The 20788-nt window shown below is 50.0% G+C and overlaps 2 protein-coding genes across 5 annotated transcripts; both read left to right on the forward strand.

Annotated features, from left to right (window-relative positions):
• The first annotated feature begins 3489 nt into the window (after positions 1-3489).
• On the forward strand, positions 3490-4738 carry CHCHD1 (coiled-coil-helix-coiled-coil-helix domain containing 1). Its single transcript, XM_047826341.1, has 3 exons — positions 3490-3633; positions 3754-3872; positions 4437-4738. Exons 1-3 carry the CDS (start codon positions 3510-3512, stop codon positions 4548-4550), a joined length of 357 nt encoding a protein of 118 aa, XP_047682297.1. The 5' UTR covers positions 3490-3509; the 3' UTR covers positions 4551-4738.
• Positions 4739-6507: 1769 nt separating this feature from the next.
• On the forward strand, positions 6508-20697 carry ZSWIM8 (zinc finger SWIM-type containing 8). 4 transcript variants are annotated; one of them, XM_047826327.1, is made up of 26 exons: positions 6508-7084; positions 9424-9577; positions 9811-9905; positions 10082-10254; positions 10430-10537; positions 10653-10734; positions 10869-10989; positions 11229-11430; positions 11577-11752; positions 12125-13118; positions 13875-14006; positions 14143-14322; positions 14434-14617; positions 14827-14925; positions 15482-15606; positions 16033-16273; positions 16373-16531; positions 16629-16857; positions 17027-17316; positions 17460-17683; positions 18194-18682; positions 18913-19096; positions 19201-19377; positions 19546-19665; positions 19989-20099; positions 20220-20697. In XM_047826327.1, exons 1-26 carry the CDS (start codon positions 6877-6879, stop codon positions 20678-20680), a joined length of 5718 nt encoding a protein of 1905 aa, XP_047682283.1. In that variant the 5' UTR covers positions 6508-6876; the 3' UTR covers positions 20681-20697. The 4 variants fall into 4 exon arrangements, with proteins under 4 accessions (XP_047682283.1, XP_047682284.1, XP_047682285.1 ...); XM_047826328.1 differs by having other exon boundaries at positions 6513-7084; positions 18913-19072; XM_047826329.1 differs by having other exon boundaries at positions 6520-7084; positions 19921-20099; positions 20220-20564.
• The last annotated feature ends 91 nt before the right edge of the window (positions 20698-20788 follow it).

A 20788-nucleotide genomic window follows, 5' to 3' on the forward strand; every position in this document is an offset into this window, starting at 1 on the left:
GTTTTTATAGGTCTTTGGTCTTTTCTGTCTGCCTAATGAACTCTTCTCTATATTTTATTATTTAAAAAAATTTTTTTTAATGTTTATTCATTTTTGAGAGACAGAGACAGAGTGCAAGTGGGGGAGGGGCAGAGAGAGGGAGACACAGAATCCGAAGCGGGCTCCAGGCTCTGAGCTGTCAGCACAGAGCCCAATATGGGGCTCAAACCCACAGACCAAGAGATCATGACCTGAGCTGGAGTCGGCTGCTTAACTGACTGAGCCACCCAGGTGCCCCTATATTTTATTATTTTTAAATGCTACAAAAGTCCCATTTCCTCCAAAGAGTCATGAAAATTACATTGGAAAAAACAGCCCAGCAATACAGTTGTAATAATTACTTCATACTATGGAGCACTTTTCAGTTCATGTGGGATGAATATTCCAACTTGACTCATTCTATTACTGATATCCTTCTGTTCAACTTTATAGTACTTACTGAGACTACATTTTGATGGAACATACCTAAACTCAAGGGGCTGAGAGGTGAGGCAAGACTTATGTTGGTGGTGAAGCAAAACTCCTGGTGGGTTGTATTATGGTTCTTTGGAATTGTATTTTTTGTAACATTTACTTGCCCTTGATGTCAAGGGGCTGAGAGGTGAGGCAAGAGTTAGCCACCACAAGTGGCTGGTTCAGTAAAAAGCTGTTAGGCAGATTTGGGGATATAGCCAAACTTTTATATTGCTGTGGCTTGAAAATAAAGCTTAAAGGGCAGGGAGACCATTAGCTTTTTCAGGGCCAGTGGAACAAGAAATACCTTGGACCTTAGAGCTACTCTGGTTGTAATGTGTAGTATTAATGAATTATCACTAAAGAAGTTCTATAGCTTATCAGTGTATCTATAAATTAATATGTATATGTACTTATATATATACACATACATACACTAATTTACAACCAGATGTGTGTGTGTGTGTGTGTGTGTGTGTGTGTGTGTGTGTGTGTTTATGTATGTAAGGTGCTTCAACAACTAGGGTCCCACACTTAATATTGTGACATCTAAGGATGTGGCCAAGGAGAGCTCTAATTTAGACTGGATTTCACGGTCATAATGGTTCTATTTTCATTTTATTTTTTAGTAAAAAATACCCTCACAACAGCATGGAAAGTTTGCTTAACCTGTTTGGGCTTTTGCAGAAAAGCACAAGAGGGGAAGATAGACCTTCAAATGTACTATTAAAATTGGGTATAATGTAGACCCACAAAAAGAAGTCAAATTCAGGACTCTGATTTCTAAACTTGAAATCTATTTTTTTTGGAGTAGTTTGTGTTTTTTTTAACGTTTATTCATTTTTAAGAGACAGACAGAGTGTGAGTTGGGGAAGGGCAGAGAGAGAGGAAGACAGAATATGAAGCAGGCTCCAGGCCCTGAGGTGTCAGCACAGAGTCTGATGTGGGGCTCAAACCAATGAGTCGTGAGATCATGACCTGCACTGAAGTCGGGCACTCAACCGACTGAGCCACCCAGGTGCCCCTAAACTTCCAATCTACTTAAATGCAGGTGCTGATATATAGTGCAAAATACACATTACTCAAATGCAAACTAAGGTTAGGACTCAAGTTTATGTGCAATAAAAAGGGTAAGTGATGGTTATGCAAAATGTAGAATCATCCTTACCTCTCCTAATGACACCAGTTCAGATTGGCATTCCTTTTATGTACAAAATGGGCCAGTTGTTGAATGATTGTGAATGATTGTGGCTGGAGACTCAGGCCTGCTTTGTGGACAGGGCTTTTTAGACGTTCTCCTTTAATCCTATTACCATAAAAGTATTCGTAAAAGAGCAAGATAAGCCAGGTGCTACATTTCCACAAGAGCAAGCAGAACCAATATGAAGAGAAAGCAAACAATGTGAATTTTCTCTGGTTTGGGGCTCAGTTTGCTCTGTCAACATCAGCAGGCTTGGGGTTACTGGTGGTAGAAGTGCTTGATTAGGAATCTGTTTTATTGGACTGGGGGTGGAGCATGGGGCTGATGCCTTTATTACTCCATATGTTGCAATATCCTATAATCTCAGGTTTCATTTTGTATAATAAATGGCTTCTTTTTAAACAGTGTCTGCTGCTTGTTTATATTTCTGGGCTGAGTATGATACACTTGGAGACTTGGAAAAATATGTGAAACACTTGTTCACTTAACAAGTATTTATTATCACTATTCTAGGTACTAGGAATTCAGTAAGACAAGGTCCTGTCTCTCATGGCACTTACATTTTAAATGGGTGTCGGTGGTGAGGCCATAAACTTAACACATTAAATGAACAAGTTAATTCAGACTGTGATATGTGCTATGAAGAAAATAAAACAGCTTGATAATGGAGAGATATGGGAAGTCAGGGAAGGCCTCTCTGACAGGAACTGAGAACAGAAGAAAAAGAACCAGTCATGCAGAGATCAATGGGAAGATTAAACGTCTGTGATAAATGATTTTAGCACACTAAATTTTACACAACCAAATACATATTGCTCCTCCAAAGTAGTCATCTTATGAACTAAAAGCTTGCTCAAGTTATGCTTCGGTTACCAGAAACATTTCTTGAAGTTGTTATAAATGCCTTGAGAATCCTTGGCACATCTTTGAACTGAGTTGTTTGTTTCTTTTTGAATGTTTCATTTATTTTTGAGAGAGGGAGACAGAATTTGAAGCAGGCTCCAGCCCAATACGGGGCTGGAACCCACCAGCCATGAGATCATGACCTGAGATCATGAAGTCAGAGGGTTAACCAACTGGGCCACCCAGGTGCCCCTGAAGTGCCTTTTGTAAACACCTAAAAGTCACTTAGAGCCAAGTCTGATGAACCTAGGCATCACAACTGAAGAGCCAAGTCTAATAATAGGAATGATACCACCAAGTTATCTTCACAGGATTGGAAAGAGTCTTAAATTAGACAATGAACGCCAAAGCGCTTAAACTTCACCCTACCCAATGAAATCATTACAAAGAAGAAACGATATATAAGTGGTCGCTACTGTTTATATGAGCATAATTTTTCTTTATGGCTTCGGGGTGGTTTTAAAGGTAGTAAAATCCAACAGTTCTTGAAGACTTATTAAAAACATAAGAATAGTCTGTCCCAGCCTAACATCTTAAGGTCTCATATTTTGATTCGGTCCCATCCTCTGCCCTTGCTTTTGTCAATCACCCTCGAGTTCGGCCAGCTACCACGATAAATGAGTGTCCATTTATCGAGCCCTTTCTTGGATGTTTCCGGCCTAAGACCGCCCTCAGACTTCAGGGCCGGGAGCGGCCTAGGTCAGCACACGAGCCCCAAAGACTCTCCTCCTAACCTGCACACAGGTCTTGAACGACCGGTGCCCGAACCCAGCAGCAGGGTTACGAGGCGAAGAAAAGCAAGCACGCAGGCAGCCGAGCTTTCGGCAGGCTGCGCGCCAAGCCTCGTCGAGCTCTTAGGGGTCACGCACGGTCACGCACGGTGACGCAGAGCCTGCCGGGAGCTCGGTGCGTAATGGCGACGCCCAGCCTGCGGGGTCGGCTAGCGCGGCTGGGAAACCCACGGAAACCTATACTGAAGCCCAACAAGCCGCTCATCCTAGCTAATCGTGTCGGAGAACGACGCCGGGAGAGAGGCGGTGAGCAGTTGGAGCCAAGGAGGCTCCCAGAGCGGAAGTCCGAGGGATGAACGGGGCGGCTGGGTGGGAGGGCTACAAGATAAGGTAAGGGTGACTGAGGGTCTTCCCGTTCTCCTCCAGAGGCGACTTGTATCACAGAAATGTCGGTGATGATGGCATGTTGGAAGCAGAATGAATTCCGCGACGAAGCGTGCAGAAAAGAGATCAAGGAATTCTTCGATTGTGCTTCGAGGGCCGAGGTGACAGAAGGCTCTTAGGGTGTCATCTTGGGAAAGAATGGGGGTGGGGGGATACAAGCAATTATACAAGGCAAGGAAAGTTGTGGGAATGATTTCACTAACGCCCAAGTGGAAAAGGTTGTGGTTTTGAAGGCATTGTGATCTTGAGCGATTTGTTTCACTGCTCTAAGCTTTAGCTATACCAGTTGTAAAATAAGGTTAATATTAATACCTTACAGAATTTTGTATTACATAAAGGGAAATTACATGGGAAAAAATCACTTTGTAAAATTTAACGTGCTGCTCAAATAGATATTATTGTCTGAAATTGAACTAAAGATAGATAGTGAAAGGCAGGTTGTTTGGATTTTAACCTAGAATTAATTGCTAGCTGGCATGGTAGCTTCAGGTCATACAGTCATCTGTAGATCTCAAGTCCCTTTGTTGAAAGGGGACTGGGAAGATGACACAGCTATTTCCAGGCTGGTTAATGTATTAGTGTGCTTTCTGGTATTGTGAGAACTGTTGGCCTAGGTCAGGACAAACTTAAGAGCTGTCATTTTTGTTTTTGTTCTGTCTTTTCAGGCAGCGCGAAAGATGAGATCAATCCATGACACGTTGGGAGAATCTGGGGGTTTACCCCCCAAAAAACTGAATAAATTGTTACAGAGGTTTCCTAACAAATCTCATGTCAGTTGAAAATGAAGAAGCATTTTCTATGACTGGACTGTTAGCTACTGAGAACTATGTGTAGGTGTTTTGGAAACGTTTGCACTGCCACGCGCTATTTGCAGGGTGAAAGGAGGCAAGACACTTTTTCATCCTTTGGAATCATTGTCATGGTGGAAGTTATGCTTTATTTTGAAATAAAATCCTCTGAAGATAAATTGGCCTTTGTTGTAGATTAGGTTCTCCCTCCATACTTGAACTCTGTATCCTTCCCTAGATTCTGGAAGTTCTTTGCTTCTTGATTTGCCCGAGGAGCAGGATAAAAACTTTCATCTTGTTCTGCCTTTGAAGTCCTTAAACCATTTAGTGCCCTTGCCTTTGGATGCAATAAGGATGTTCAAGTCTGCCTATATGCAGAGTTTTTCGGTATCATCTGTATTTAGTGACTACCCATTTTGTGCAAAATAGTCCCTGCAAAATGCTCACAGAATAATCGGAAGTTCACAAACTGATGAACTGCAGATGTGTTTTATTTAGCCAACACAATTGGAAATTAGTTTTTAAATTAAACGATCACCTTCAAAAATAGGAAAAATGTCATTAAAAAAAAATCCCCTTTTTAGCTTTCAATTAAAAAAATAAAAGGATCTGTAAACATCAGTTTCTTATCCCTGCATGGCAATAACCAAGTAGAGCTGATTATCTTTTGTCTCCATTCTCTAGGGACCTGGCCATTGGCCTCTTCCACGTGGTGAAACTGAAACTTATTTGGCAGTTATCTTCTTTGTGTATCACCTGTTCACTTCTCTCATTAAGTTATCCACCTAGTTGCTGAAGGCATTAACTTTTGTGACCCTTTGATATTAGAAACAGTTGTATGGCATTTTATATACTCTGCCCTTCCAGGTTTAATTCACTTAACCTTTTCTATATACCTTGCAGCATTAGATAGACAAAGATCAGTGGGGTTTCTAAGGCTCCAGTGGGATAATTATTAAGATAAAGAAGTGGTCTTGCCTCCCTGACCCACACAGCTACTTCTTCCAATAGTCCTCAGACCTCATGGGTAGAGCACTGGGCAGTTGCCTTGTTCTGAAAGCTGAGGCTTTTAGTTACAGGAAGAAGCTCAATACCTAGGCACTTTGGACTTAGGAGTTCTTAACCTAGGGTCAATAGATTCTCAGTAGGAGGTCTGTGGATGTGGATGGGAAAATTTTTTATCTTTAACCACAACTGAAATTTAGCATTTCAGTTAGGACCATAGAAAACAAACCACAGTATTAATTAGCAATACCTATATGAGATTATAATATTTTCATATAGTAGGTTGCAGGTACCTCAATATCATTTATACCTATCACTAGCTTCAAAATTATGGTAGTTACCCTTGCTGCTGGACTTTACTTAATGTGTAAATAAAGTATTACTACGTTACAAATTTTTTAATATTTTGATAATCGTATTTCAATATAATTCATTTCCTTTGTAAGTTATATATTTTGTGCATTTATAAACAATCTGAGAAGGAGGTCCAGGGACTTCACCAGGCTGCCAAGGTGTCCGTACCACAAAAAAAGGCTAAGAACTCCTGGAATCAAAGGACCCACTGACAAAACAGTACAACCATTTCCCGAAATCAAATGCATTCTTTTCAGGGTGCTTTCCTGATCAGATCTTAGAAAAAATCTAATGGAATACAGGCTTCTGGACTACAACTCCCAGAAGGTGATGCGGCCCCAGGGCCTATCCGGAGTTGAGACAATGACTCCACCCAGTTGTCCTGTGTACCGCTTGACAGCCTACGATTCCCGGCATTCATGGCGGCTGTTTATTCCTTGGGGACATTATGGACGCCGAGTTATTGCTGGGATTTGTAGTCATTTCATGTATCTCTGGTAGTCGGTTCCCTCTTACAGTATCTGAGGGTGGCTTCGAGAAAAAAGAGGCAGGAAATGTAGCAATTAAACAAACGGGTCCTCTACATCTGCCGGTACCGGGTCTGGTTCCCAAGCGCGTGAGGCGGAAGTGGTGGTGGCCGGCGCGGCCGGAAGTTCAGATCAGCTGATGGGGGAGGCGGCGCCGCAGCCGCGGAGAGGCCCCGGCTGCCGAGCGCTTCGTCCGGGCCCAGAGTCTCGAATACTGGCCACGATCCCCGTTCGCACCTCGCAGTTGGGCGAGGCCCGGTCCCATATCCCTTCCAGGCTTGAGATCCTCGTCCGGCACGGCCGCCCTGAGCGCCCCGGCCACCCCCAGCCCCGGCTCGCCCCTCAGGCCCCGGGCCTCCCCTCAGCCCCCGGCCGGCGGCCCAGGCCCCGGATCCGCGGGGGGGGACCCGGCCCCGGGGGGTGCAGGCCCCATGGAGCTGATGTTCGCGGAGTGGGAGGACGGAGAGCGCTTTTCATTTGAAGATTCGGACCGCTTTGAGGAGGATTCGCTCTGTTCCTTCATCTCCGAGGCCGAGAGTCTCTGCCAGAACTGGCGGGGATGGCGCAAACAGTCAGCGGGGCCCAATTCCCCCACTGGCGGCGGTGGCGGAGGTGGCAGTGGCGGTACCAGAATGCGAGGTAAGGGTGAGCTGGGGGGAAGGGAACGGGCTGGCTCTGCTCAGGCCTTGCTGGGGAGCTGTCCCCGCTCGGGAGCTGTCCCGGACCGCGAGCTGTCCCGAGCAGCTTGGAACGGACTTCTGGACTCGCTTTTCGAGTCTTCCTGGGGTTGGCTTCTCCACACCAGCGTGTGTGTGTGTGTGTGTGTGTGTGTGTGTGTGTGTGTGTGTGTGTGTTGGAGTGATGGCTGGGAAATTCTGGGTTGGATACGATTAGCGACAGAAAGTAGATTTTTTTGTGGTTCATTTGCCTTAGTAATGGAATAGAAGAAAAAACTCCTCTGACTTGGGAATACTTACCTAGTTAAGCCCGCGGCAAGCCAGAAAATAGAAGAGAAGGAGGGTAGGGAGTGGATTGTGAAGAAGGGACCACTTGAGGCGTGTCACCCCCATTGCAAAGTGCATTGGGAGCTTCTTGTTAGGGGTGATGATGATCTCTGATTCTGGCTACACCAAGAAGGGATTCCACTCATAGGAAAGTGGGGGTGAACTGGAGATTCCATAGTCACATAGGTTCAAATCAGAGGCTTGTTTCTTGTCCATATTGAACAGCTGTCAGAAGCTGGGACCACTGGATTAGAGCCTTAGATTTCTATCATCTGGGGCCTGGGGAAGAGTGTAGGAAACTGTTTCTAGAGTCTCCTTATGAAATGCTCTTCCTGCTTTGTGCTGTGAGTTTCTTTCATCCTGGGGTCTTTCAGTGAATTAACTGATTAGTGCTGTGAAGAGTTTTGCTTTTATTAAAGGGGATTGAGGGAAGAGTGATGATAAGTGAAGCTCCACAGGCTCAAGACTTACCACATCCTTTCCCTGCCTTCCTCATGGCACAGTTTTTGTTCTGGGCCTCAATGCAAGCTGACCTTTTTCAGCAGTTGGGATTGTGATTGTACTCCGGCCATTCCAAACTCCCGTTTTCCAAACTTCCCTGCAGAGATTTCTAGCACCCTTTTGGGACAAAGAAGTGTACATATGTCACTTGTTAGGAGTGGTAGTGTTCAACTTCAGCTGGAGAGGTAGCATATGTTCTGTGCACATACACCCACACATGCACAAAGATCATAGGCAGTTTCACTGTGGGTCTTCTGTGGTCTCTTTGCTTTTTCACATTTGCATGTGTGGGTAGCCTTGGGGCTTAGAGCTCCTTCACTTTGAGGGAAGTAACTGAAGTAATGTCGGTGAAAATTTTCAACATACTGGTATCTTCCTGAATAGGTTAAAATCTAGAAAAGCATGTCATTCCTCAAACCCGCTGCCATCCCGGGGTACTCTCAGTCTCTCACTTGTAAAATAAGGAGGTTCACTTTTTTTAAAAAAAAAAAAAGGTTTCTTTCAGCTCCATGATTTTCTGATCTGTCTTCTAATTTGACCAGCAATTTGGTGAGATATGTATGCAGTCTGTCGCGTTTCACCTTTTTAAAAATTTATTTATTTTTGAGAGAGAGAGAGAGCAAGCAGGGAAGGGGTGGAGAGAGGAGAGAGAGAATCCCAAGCAGGCATCACGCTGTCAGTGCAGAGCCTATGCGGGGCTCGAACTCACAAACCACGAAAATCTTGACCTGAGCTGAAACTAAGAGTTAGACGCGTAACCGACTAAGCCACCTGGGCGCCCCTCACCATTTATTGATTAAAACAGCGTGGGAAACCTTGAGTGGTAACTCCATCCTACTCCAGGTGTTTTCAGGAGCAGCAGCTAGGTTCCCTTGGGATAACCCATCTTCCTCCCCATCCCCCTTCCCAGGCTTCCAATTGTAGGAAGCCAAGAATCAGGTGTGCCAAGGGACATGCAGCCTCTCTTGCTACTGGAGGTCCCTCTCTTAACTCCTTTGGGCTCTGGCCTGTCTCCTCTCCTTAGCTAGAGGCCTAGAATAATCTAGAGAAAAAGGGATAGTAAAAAGCAGTTGGAGAAGAGAATGTCAGGGGAGAGACATTAACAATGTAGTATAAATATAAAGTGCTAGGTGTAAGGGAAATTAGATGCCAAGCCATGTGAGAGGGTTACTTGCTAGGATCCTGGAACACACCTGTTTGGCCAGGAGTTTCTGGGATATCTGTGGTATCTTCTGTTCTAGACCTTAGGTAGCAAGTTATGGGCTGCAGTTGGTTAGCTCCCCTCCCCCAGATGAAATCTTAAGAGTTGATGTATCCTAACAGGAGGGTCCCTTGGTTTTTCATCCAGATCTCCCTTTTCTTTCATAGTGAAGGTGGGGCCCAAGATGTTAGGCGCTGGCATTGGTGCCAGGTAATCATGACCCTTTTCATTTCCCCTTCTCTTTACCCTCACCTAAACCTTTGTTTCCAAAGATGGACTTGTGATCCCATTGGTGGAGCTCTCAGCAAAGCAGGTGGCATTTCATATCCCATTTGAAGTGGTGGAGAAAGTTTATCCCCCAGTGCCTGAGCAGCTACAGCTCCGAATTGCTTTTTGGAGCTTCCCTGAGAATGAAGAGGATATCCGGTGAGGCTAAAGGACTGATGGTGGGGAGTGGGTCCTGATATTCCACACTGTGTGCTGGATTTCCTCCAGAACAAAGGAGATACTGTGTTTGGGGTTGTAAGAAGAAGACAAGGGGAGGAGTGCCTGGGATTTTCCCCAAGAGGGAGTGACACTGGGGAGAGCGTGTCCAGGGCATTGTGGTCTCTGACAGGTTGTTTGCTGAGTTGTGGCTGTGTCCTCTTCTTCACTCCCAGGCTGTATTCGTGCCTGGCCAATGGCAGTGCCGATGAGTTCCAGCGAGGGGACCAGCTGTTCCGCATGAGGGCTGTGAAAGACCCACTGCAGATAGGTAAGGGTCCCATCATGCCCTGTGGCACCCCCTGCTCTGCCCATCCCCTGTATTATGAGTTAAGGACCTACTGCAAGAAGCTGGAGCAGGTTGTTGGAATAACTGCAGGGCCAGGGTTGAGGGCAGAGAATTATGTCTTGATGGCTCTCCCTGACCATACCCATGTTTCTCCCCAGGGTTCCACCTGAGTGCTACAGTGGTGCCACCTCAGATGGTCCCCCCCAAAGGGGCCTACAACGTGGCTGTGATGTTTGACCGCTGCCGGGTCACTTCCTGCAGCTGCACCTGTGGGGCTGGGGCCAAATGGTGCACTCACGTCGTGGCACTCTGTCTCTTCCGCATCCACAACGTGAGGCCCTCCCAATTTATCCTGGCCCTATCCTACGCTCCATCCCCCCCTTCTCTGCTGCATGCCTGGCCACAATGTGAGCCTCCTCGCCTCCCTTAATCTGCCTGTCTTTCCCTTGCTCCAGTGTCAGCAAACCTTTTCCAGCTTGTTCTGTTTCTCTCTGTTTCTCCTTCAGGCTTCTGCAGTCTGCTTGCGTGCCCCAGTATCAGAGTCCCTGTCTCGGCTGCAGAGGGACCAGCTGCAGAAGTTTGCTCAGTACCTCATCAGTGAGCTCCCTCAGCAGGTGAGTGAGGTTGGGACACCCTTCTCCAACTCTAAGCTCCAGGACTGCATATTAGTCTTCATGTTAGGCCAAGGCCAACTTGGGTCACTTATGCCTTTGTCCCTTTCCCCCTCAGATCCTCCCCACGGCCCAGCGTCTTCTGGATGAACTCCTCTCTTCCCAGTCAACAGCCATCAATACAGTGTGTGGAGCCCCCGGTGAGTGTGGAGAGAAGGAAGGGCAGTTGGAAGGAAGAAAGCTGGTGGTGCAGAGCACCACTTACTAAAAGCTTGCTGTTGTCAAGTGAATCCAGGCCCCTATCTCTATGTAACTGACTACCTATCATCCCCAGACCCCACAGCAGGGCCCTCTGCCTCTGACCAGAGTACATGGTATTTGGATGAGTCAACACTCACTGATAACATCAAGAAGACACTACACAAGTTCTGTGGACCTTCGCCTGTGGTCTTCAGGTAAATTGGATCTCTCTATGTCTGTGTCTGTGGTGGAAGGGAACAACCCTCAGGCTGTTAATTGATCCTTTGCTCTGTTAATACCTGTGCCTCAAGAATTTTTGTCTTAGACATCTTTTGTCTCCTACACTCTGTATTTTGGGTCAGGGCCTCTTTTGTGTCAAAGCCCTGGTGCACTTTCACCTGTCGTATGCAGCCCCATCTCAGAGTAATCATTTTCCACTCCATTACCTTCACAGTGATGTGAACTCCATGTATCTGTCTTCCACGGAGCCTCCAGCTGCTGCTGAATGGGCATGTCTGCTGCGCCCTCTGAGGGGCCGCGAGCCAGAGGGTGTCTGGAACCTACTTAGCATTGTGCGGGAGATGTTCAAACGGAGAGACAGCAATGCTGCCCCTTTGTTGGAAATCCTCACTGACCAGTGCCTCACCTATGAACAGGTAACCCTCCGGAGTTGGGTGGCCCCACTGTGGTTCATTTTCTCCTTCCCTTAACTTCATTTGCCTCTTGCTGACAGGGACACTGGGGAGGGCTGCTCTTCTTTTCTCCAAACTATTAGGTGCATCTCAGAGCTCTCTGTTTCCAGATAACAGGTTGGTGGTACAGCGTGCGCACCTCAGCCTCACACAGCAGCGCCAGTGGACACACGGGCCGTAGCAATGGGCAGTCAGAGGTAGCGGCCCATGCATGTGCCAGCATGTGTGATGAGATGGTCACACTGTGGAGGCTAGCTGTTTTGGACCCTGCACTCAGCCCCCAGCGGTGAGTCTCCCCCTAGGCTCATCACAGCACGGATATTGGGCCAGCCCAGGACAGTCCAAGGCCTCATATCATGTGCACATAGAAACGTACTATTCTTCTAGTCCTAGGGAAATGGGAGGTACTGAGCGTTAAGGTTACCAGTGATTTAGGCGTCCTTTTTCTGAGAAGCTCTCTTCCTTTCCTCCCTTAAATAGCTCCCACTTTCCCAAATACCTGAGTATTGGAGTGATGTGTATGAGCTGGCTCAAGAAGTTCTTCCCTGGGTCCCTTCCTGTACCCTCCTTCTGGGGGTTATGCCTGCTCTATCTCCTTCCATCCCTTCTCAGAACAGAATGTAGCCCCCCAGCAACCTCCCCAACTTTGTTCCCACAGCCGCCGGGAGTTGTGTGCCCAGCTACGCCAGTGGCAACTGAAGGTGATTGAGAATGTGAAGCGGGGACAGCACAAAAAGACCCTGGAGCGGCTCTTCCCTGGCTTCCGGCCAGCGGTGGAGGCCTGCTACTTCAACTGGGAAGAGGCCTACCCACTCCCTGGTGTCACCTACAGCGGCACCGACCGGAAGTTGGCACTGTGCTGGGCCCGAGCCCTGCCCCCTCGGCCAGGTGCCTCCCGATCTGGGGGCCTGGAGGAATCCCGGGAGCGGCCCCGATCTCTTCCTTCTGAGCCAGCTGTGCGGCCCAAGGAGCCTGGGGCCAAGCGCAAGGGATTGGGTGAGGGGGTCCCCTCATCGCAGCGGGGTCCCCGCCGCCTCTCTGCTGAGGGGGGAGATAAGTCTCTGCATAAGATGGGTCCAGGTGGGGGCAAAGCCAAGGCACTGGGTGGGGCTGGCAGTGGGGGCAAGGGATCAGCAGGCGGTGGGAGCAAGCGACGGCTGAGCAGCGAAGACAGCTCCCTGGAGCCGGATCTGGCTGAGATGAGCCTGGATGACAGCAGCCTGGCCCTCGGTGCAGAGGCCAGCACCTTTGGTGGATTCCCTGAGAGCCCACCACCCTGCCCTCCTCCTGGTGGCTCCCGTGGTCCTTCCACCTTCCTTCCTGAACCCCCAGATACTTATGAAGAAGATGGTGGTGTGTACTTCTCAGAAGGGCCTGAGCCTCCCACAGCCTCTGCTGGCCCCCATGGCCTACTGCCTGGGGAGGTCTGTACCCGGGATGACCTCCCTTCCACAGATGAGAGTGGCAATGGGCTCCCCAAAACCAAAGAGGCAGCCACTGCAGTTGGAGAGGAGGATGATGACTACCAGGCATATTATCTGAATGCCCAGGATGGGGCTGGAGGCGAGGAAGAGAAGGCTGAGGGCGGGGCTGGGGAGGAGCACGACCTGTTTGCTGGGCTGAAGCCACTGGAACAGGAGAGCCGCATGGAGGTGAGGGGACTCTGAGGGGACACTGAGGGTGCTCTTTCGCTACAGCTGGGAGAGGGGCCACCTGGCTCTAATTGGGAATGTCAGGACTGTAGTGAGGCTGTTAGAAGCCTTTAGCGGGCTCCTGTCTGGCCTCCCTGCCTACAGTCCATTCTTTTCACTGCTTCCATATTGATATTCCTGAAATGTCTGATTGTGTCCCTCTGCTGCTTAAAAGTCTTCAGTGGTTTCCCACTGCCCTTGGCATGACCTGTGAGGCCTCACTTGGTCTGATCTTTGTATGCTTTTTCAGCCTCATCTAGGCATTCTGCCCTTTCTACTACAGTCAGTCGAACCATTCCTCTAGCTTGCCATGCTCTCTCTCGCATCCTTACATTTGCACAGATTGGCCTGTCTGCCTAGAATCTTCTTCCCTCACCTTTCCTGGCTAGCTTCTGTTCTTTCTGCAGGTCTCAGGTATCTTAGAGATCACTTCCTCTAGGAAGTCTTCCCTGAGCTTGCCCCTTTGCCCCAGGTCCCAGTGAAGTATCTTACCTATGCCCCTCTTGGCCTTTCCCAGTGGTAGCTGGCTTCACGCTGGTTTGTGCGTTCGTGTGTCTGTTTCTCTAATCACACTATAAGTTCCTGTGGTATACCCAGGACCAGCATAGGGCCTAGCATATAGCAGGTACTCATGGGATGTTTGCTGCTTGAGTATGAATATGGTGTCCTGCCCCTGGAAGTTGGGGCTTCAACCTGTGTGGTGCCCGTCCTCTCCAGATATTGTTTGCCTGTGCTGAGGCCCTGCATGCGCACGGCTACAGCAGTGAGGCCTCCCGTCTCACTGTGGAGCTTGCCCAGGACCTGCTAGCCAACCCACCTGACCTCAAGGTAGAGCCGCCCCCTGCCAAGGTGAGAGACCCCCCATTCCTCTCTCCCCCCATTTATTGCTAACCCTCTTCTGTGCCCCACCCCAAGTGAGAGCCTCCTCACTCCACCAAGATGAGTCAGACTCATATGTCTGCTTCCTTGTACTTCCTCTCTTTAGGGCAAGAAGAACAAGGTATCTACGAGCCGTCAGACCTGGGTGGCTACCAACACCCTGACGAAGGCAGCCTTCCTGTTGACAGTGCTAAGTGAACGCCCAGAGCACCACAACCTGGCCTTCCGAGTTGGCATGTTTGCCTTGGAGCTACAGCGGCCCCCAGCTTCTACCAAGGCCTTGGAGGTCGGAGGTTCCATCAGCCTTGTACTGCAGTCTCCTCAGGGACTCCTCAGAGACTTACAGCTTGATCTCTACTGAAGTGTTAGGGGTCTGAGTTTCTTCCTGTATCCTTAGGTGAAGCTGGCATACCAGGAGTCTGAGGTGGCTGCCCTGCTCAAGAAGATTCCTCTGGGTCCAAGTGAGATGAGTACCATGCGGTGCCGGGCAGAGGAGCTTCGGGAGGGGACACTCTGTGACTATCGGCCCGTTTTGCCTCTCATGCTGGCCAGTTTCATCTTTGACGTTCTCTGTGCTCCAGGTATGGTGCGTGACACTACTCAAGTGGGGATCTTGGGTAGGAGTAGTTTTCTCTAAGGAGAAACCAAGAGGCCCAAGGCTCTGAATTATCCTTAGGACCCATCAGGCAACTTCATGAGTGGTCTGGAATGATGAGGGTCTTGGGTTGCCTACATTTCATTCTTTCCAATGACACTTCTTTCTGCCTGACTTATTCCACCTTTCATCCAGTGGTTTCTCCCACGGGTTCCCGGCCACCAAGTCGTAACTGGAACAACGAGATGCCTGGGGATGAGGAGCTGGGATTTGAAGCAGCAGTTGCTGCCTTAGGTGAGTCTGGAGTATCTTGAGCACTTCTGTGAGCTAGTTGGCCCAGGCCTTGAAGGGCATGAGACATGGTCCCTGTTTGAAGGGGTGGTATGGTAGTGGGACAGCCAGAATGTGACATGTTTGAACCAGGTAGTACAGTCAAGAATTTAGGGACAAAAGGTGTGCTATGGCACACAAAATGTAAGAAAAGGATTCAGGAAAGGTATAGAATACGGAATGTAGGTCAAAAGATCAGTTAAGTTTTTGGTAAGGGGACAAAACACCATGAATAAAGACAGGGACCATCAAGTCTTAATGAGGGCAAGGAGTCATACTTCCTTGAAGTGATGGGTATGCCATGAAGGTAGAGTGGGCCAATTATGAAGGTCTTAAAAAGCAGATCAGAGCTAAGGCCGGATGTAATAGGCAATTGGGACCTTCTACGGGGGATGTGGGTTGGACCAGGAGAACTCCTTATCTCACATATGCTGGTGGCTGGGCAGCCCTGGCCTGTTCACTTTGGCTGTCTTGGGAGTTATGGCCATTCTCAGTCCCTATGAGACCCTTCTTCTCACAGGTATGAAGACAACAGTGAGCGAGGCAGAGCATCCCCTCCTGTGTGAAGGCACACGTCGGGAGAAGGGTGACCTGGCACTGGCACTAATGATCACTTACAAGGATGATCAAGCCAAGCTCAAAAAGGTAGGGACTGAAGTACTAGGATTTTGACAGGCAGAGAGCAAAATTTTACCCTTTCTCAGAGGATTGCAGTCCAATGAGGAAAGGGCTATACTGCCCATAGGGGATAAGTGGAAAATCTTGGGGACACTTGATAAAGAATAAGACCAATGGTTCTCGTAGGAGTGCTTGGGCAGGGGATGAAAGAAAAGAAGCAGTTACTCATTTATTTCAATATTTACTGAATATAAATGTAGTCAGTCCTGTGTTAAGTGTTAGGATATCAAGATATGTAAGCCGGTGCCTATCATCCAGGAGGTTCTCCTATGGTTGTGACTGGGGAAGGCTTCCTGAAGAGGTAGTATTAAGCTGTTTCAAAGAGAAAGTAAGGTAATAGAAATAGAAGTCAGGATATAAAGGGCATCCTGTCACTGCTTCTCTCTTCTTCAGATCTTAGACAAACTCTTGGACCGAGAGAGCCAGACGCATAAGCCCCAGACACTGAGTTCATTCTACTCATCCAGCCGCCCAGCCACAGCCAGCCAGAGGTCTCCTTCAAAGCATGGGGGCCCATCTGCCCCAGGGGCCCTGCAACCACTGACCTCGGGCTCTGCAGGGCCTCCTCAGCCAGGGAATGTGGCAGGGGCTGGGCCAGGCCCCAATGAGGGCTTCACAGAGAAGAATGTGCCTGGTGAGGTGGGGGCACTGGGCAGGGGGGGATGAATGGTATGGATTCATGTTGGGGTCCCCTTTCCTTGGCTTATCCCAATGTCCTATTTTCCCCACCTAGAAAGTTCCCCACATTCTCCCTGTGAGGGCCTCCCATCTGAGGCAGCTTTGACCCCAAGGGCGGAAGGGAAGGTTCCCAGCCGCCTGGCACTTGGCAGTCGTGGAGGCTACAATGGACGGGGTTGGGGCTCCCCAGGGCGGCCTAAGAAGAAACACACAGGTATGACAGCCTGTGGGATGACATGGAGGGAGGGATTTCCTGAAGTGTGAATTCTGTAACTTCTAGCTTCTGAGACTGATTTGTCTTGGGGAGTTAGGCATGGCCAGCATTGACAGCAGTGCCCCTGAAACAACATCGGATAGTTCCCCCACCTTAAGCCGGAGGCCACTTCGAGGGGGCTGGGCCCCCACCTCCTGGGGCCGAGGACAGGACAGTGACAGCATTAGCAGCTCTTCCTCGGACTCTCTGGGCTCCTCATCCTCCAGTGGAAGTCGCCGGGCCAGTGCCAGTGGAGGGGCCCGGGCAAAGACCGTTGAAGTTGGCAGGTCAGTGGAAGAAATACTCCTCTCATCTGGCCCACCCTCAGAGTCACATCCCTGGTGTAATCCAACTATTGTTCCCCCAGCGACACCACTTATCCTGCTCTTTCCTGCCTACCTGGACACCCATTTCAGAGAAACCCCAATCCCCGTCCCTACCCCATTGCCCCCTCAGGTACAAGGGCCGCCGTCCCGAGAGTCATGCCCCCCATGTACCCAATCAGCCATCAGAGGCAGCTGCACACTTCTACTTCGAACTGGCGAAGACGGTGCTGATCAAGGCAGGGGGCAACAGCAGCACTTCCATTTTCACACATCCATCTTCCTCAGGGGGCCATCAGGGTCCTCACCGCAACCTGCACCTTTGCGCCTTCGAGATTGGGCTTTATGCCCTTGGCCTGCACAACTTTGTTTCTCCCAACTGGCTCTCACGTACTTATTCTTCCCACGTTTCCTGGATTACAGGTAAACCCAGTATCTTGGTTTGGGAATGGGTTGGGGATTAATTGATAGAAATGAGAGTCTTATCCTTGTGGAGTTACTGATCTGATAGAAGACACCATACTAACCCCCCCCCCCTTTTTTTTTTTTTGCTACTTTCCTTGAAGGTCAGGCAATGGAGATTGGTAGTGCAGCCCTGACTATACTGGTAGAATGCTGGGATGGACACCTGACGCCCCCTGAGGTTGCATCCCTGGCTGACAGGGCATCACGGGCACGAGACTCCAATATGGTGAGGGCAGCAGCGGAGTTAGCCCTAAGCTGCCTGCCTCATGCCCATGCATTGAACCCCAATGAGATCCAGCGGGCCCTGGTGCAGTGCAAGGAGCAGGTATTTCTACAGGCAATCTGGGGACTTGCTTTCAGGTATCTAGGAAGGGACATGGGGAAAACTAACAGCCCAGCTCGATTTCCAAATCTTAAAGTTCACAAATTTTCTAGTTTGTGCTATTATGGTGACACTTGACATATTAATGCACTTTCACATCTATTACTTCTTTTGCCTTACGACTCTGAGGTTAGGATTATTCCTGTTTTATAGATAAGGAAATGGAGATCTATAGGTTAGGGACCAAGGTGGTCACCAGGTTGGAATACTTGGGGAAGGCCTTGGGGAGATAGTGGGAACTGGATGGGAGGGAGTGGCTAGGTTAGTTTGGAACTGGGACTGTAAGTAGTTTGGAACTGGTCACCAAGTGTTTGTTCAGTGTCTGTGTGAGGCATTCATTGCTCTGACTCTGACGCCTCCCTGGGAACCAGCCAACTCAGAGGAAGATGTTGGAATGTCATTTACAACCATGCCTGAGTAAAGCCCCTCCCCTTCTGTGCCCCTTCCTTCCAGGATAACCTGATGTTGGAGAAGGCCTGCATGGCAGTGGAAGAAGCGGCTAAGGGTGGGGGTGTATACCCTGAAGTGTTGTTTGAGGTTGCTCACCAGTGGTTCTGGCTATATGAGCAAACAGCAGGTGGCTCATCCACAGCCCGTGAAGGGGCTACAAGCTGTAGTGCCAGTGGGATCAGGGCAGCTGGGGAGGCTGGGCGGGGGCTGCCTGAGGGCAGGGGGGGCCCAGGCACTGAGCCGGTTACAGTGGCAGCAGCAGCAGTGACAGCAGCAGCCACAGTGGTGCCAGTCATCTCAGTGGGGTCCAGTTTATATCCAGGTCCAGGACTGGGGCATGGTCATTCCCCTGGCCTGCACCCCTACACTGCTCTACAGCCCCACCTGCCCTGCAGCCCTCAATACCTCACCCACCCAGCTCACCCTGCCCACCCAATGCCTCATATGCCCCGGCCTGCCGTCTTCCCTGTGCCCAGCTCTGCATACCCACAGGTGAGACCAGTGTTTTGTTGGGGGGTTGGGCATGTGGGAGAACATTAGGAGTTCATGTGGGGTTGGAGTGTGGGGTACTCTGGGAGAATAATAGGACTGTCTTGGTGAGGTGGTGGGGGTCTGGGGGGACTCAGGCCAACCAAGATAAGAAATGTAGGGATACCCACTTGTGGGATGAAGGGGGAGAACCACATCTTAATATAATTTCCTACTCTTTTCCCTGTCTCTAGGGTGTGCATCCTGCCTTCTTGGGGGCTCAGTACCCTTACTCAGTGACTCCCCCCTCACTTGCTGCCACTGCTGTGTCTTTCCCCGTCCCTTCCATGGCACCCATCACAGTACATCCCTACCACACAGAGCCAGGGCTCCCACTGCCCACCAGTGTGGCCTGTGAGTTGTGGGGACAGGGAACAGGTGAATGGAGGGGAGGTACACTGGGCAGGGGAGATGGGGGGAGGAACCCTCTCCATCCCTCTTTGGGCTGTGAATTCCTTATATAACTTTCATCCCACCCTCAGTGAGCAGTGTCCATCCAGCATCCACGTTTCCAGCCATCCAGGGTGCCTCGTTGCCTGCTCTGACTACACAGCCCAGCCCTCTGGTGAGCGGAGGGTTTCCACCACCCGAGGAGGAGACCCACAGTCAGCCTGTCAACCCACACAGCCTACACCACCTGCACGCTGCCTACCGTGTTGGTGAGAGGTCTTTTTTTTGTGCCCCCACCTGCAGTTGTGCCAGAGGCTCTTTAGTGATGCCTCCCTCCCCATAGCTCTTACTTTGTTTGTTGTGGGGTCCGATGTACCAGATTGAGGTGCAGGGTGAAAAGGATATACCTTCACTATGTGCCCACCCTTTTCTCCCAGGAATGCTGGCACTGGAGATGCTGGGTCGCCGGGCACACAACGATCACCCCAACAACTTCTCCCGCTCCCCCCCCTACACTGATGATGTCAAATGGTTGCTGGGGCTGGCAGCAAAGCTGGGTAACACCTCCCCTCCCCAGGACCATTGTCCGCCCCCACCCACTTTCCCCACCTTCCTGTCCCAGACCTCCTTCCTAGCTCTTGCTCAGAGTTGAGGCCTTGGTCGGGTATGTGTGCGTGCGCGGGGGGTGGAGGGTTACCTCAGCTCCTGGGGTGGAGGGAGGCTCTCTGCCAGGCCAGAGCTGAGAGATAAAAGTTGGGTCCCTAGGGCAGAGGTGGCCACCCCCGTCTCATGCCCCTCCCCCTGCCCCCCAGGAGTGAACTACGTGCACCAGTTCTGTGTGGGGGCAGCCAAGGGGGTGCTGAGCCCGTTTGTGCTGCAGGAGATCGTCATGGAGACGCTGCAGCGGCTGAGCCCTGCTCATGCCCACAACCACCTGCGTGCCCCGGCCTTCCACCAACTGGTGCAGCGCTGCCAGCAGGCATACATGCAGGTGACAACCCTGGAAGTATGGAGTAGGGTGGAGCACCTCCTGGGCAGGCATGGAACTGATTACCCCGCATGCTAGGGAGGACGGGCCTGGTTCTGTGCTTAGTGGCTCATCCTCTTCCAGTACATTCACCACCGTTTGATTCACCTGACCCCTGCCGACTACGACGACTTTGTGAATGCGATCCGCAGTGCCCGCAGCGCCTTCTGTCTGACACCCATGGGCATGATGCAGTTCAACGACATCCTGCAGAACCTCAAGCGCAGCAAACAGACCAAGGAGCTGTGGCAGCGGGTCTCACTCGAGATGACCACCTTCTCCCCATGAGTCTGGCCCCTCTAGGGTCCTATACAGGGATACAGGCCTGTGGCTATGGGGGCCCCTCACACAGAGGGAGTGAATCTTGGCTGGACAGATCATCCCCACTCAGTTCTCTGGTAGCCCAGACTGGCAGCTGCTCTTGGGCTGTAGCTTGGGGCCAAGATATCTCAAACCCTAGAAGCCTAGGGTTGGGGGGGAGAGCCCTATCTGGGAGGGGGCATTGGGTGGCCTCTGGTATTTATTTGGCATTTATAAATATATAAACTCCTTTTTTACTCTAGTCCGCCTGGGCCTTTGCCTTCTTTCCCTCCATGTGCAGATGAACTTTGAACCGGGGTGGGGGAAAAGACTGATACTTCCTTTATTCTAAG

The sequence above is a fragment of the Prionailurus viverrinus genome, chromosome D2, assembly GCF_022837055.1.
Source record: "Prionailurus viverrinus isolate Anna chromosome D2, UM_Priviv_1.0, whole genome shotgun sequence".
In the NCBI taxonomy this organism is placed as follows: Eukaryota; Metazoa; Chordata; class Mammalia; order Carnivora; family Felidae; genus Prionailurus; species Prionailurus viverrinus.

Excerpts from the sequence above, each read along its gene's own strand:
- CHCHD1 (XM_047826341.1), top strand. The coding sequence starts at position 3,510 with ATGGCGACGCCCAGCCTGCGGGGTCGGCTAGCGCGGCTGGGAAACCCA. Across the intron at positions 3,634-3,753 it reads ACGACGCCGGGAGAGAGGCG|AGGCGACTTGTATCACAGAA; the intron begins GTGAGCAGTTGG and ends GTTCTCCTCCAG. Across the intron at positions 3,873-4,436 it reads ATTGTGCTTCGAGGGCCGAG|GCAGCGCGAAAGATGAGATC; the intron begins GTGACAGAAGGC and ends CTGTCTTTTCAG.
- ZSWIM8 (XM_047826327.1), top strand. The coding sequence starts at position 6,877 with ATGGAGCTGATGTTCGCGGAGTGGGAGGACGGAGAGCGCTTTTCATTT. Across the intron at positions 7,085-9,423 it reads TGGCGGTACCAGAATGCGAG|ATGGACTTGTGATCCCATTG; the intron begins GTAAGGGTGAGC and ends TTGTTTCCAAAG. Across the intron at positions 10,735-10,868 it reads TACAGTGTGTGGAGCCCCCG|ACCCCACAGCAGGGCCCTCT; the intron begins GTGAGTGTGGAG and ends TATCATCCCCAG.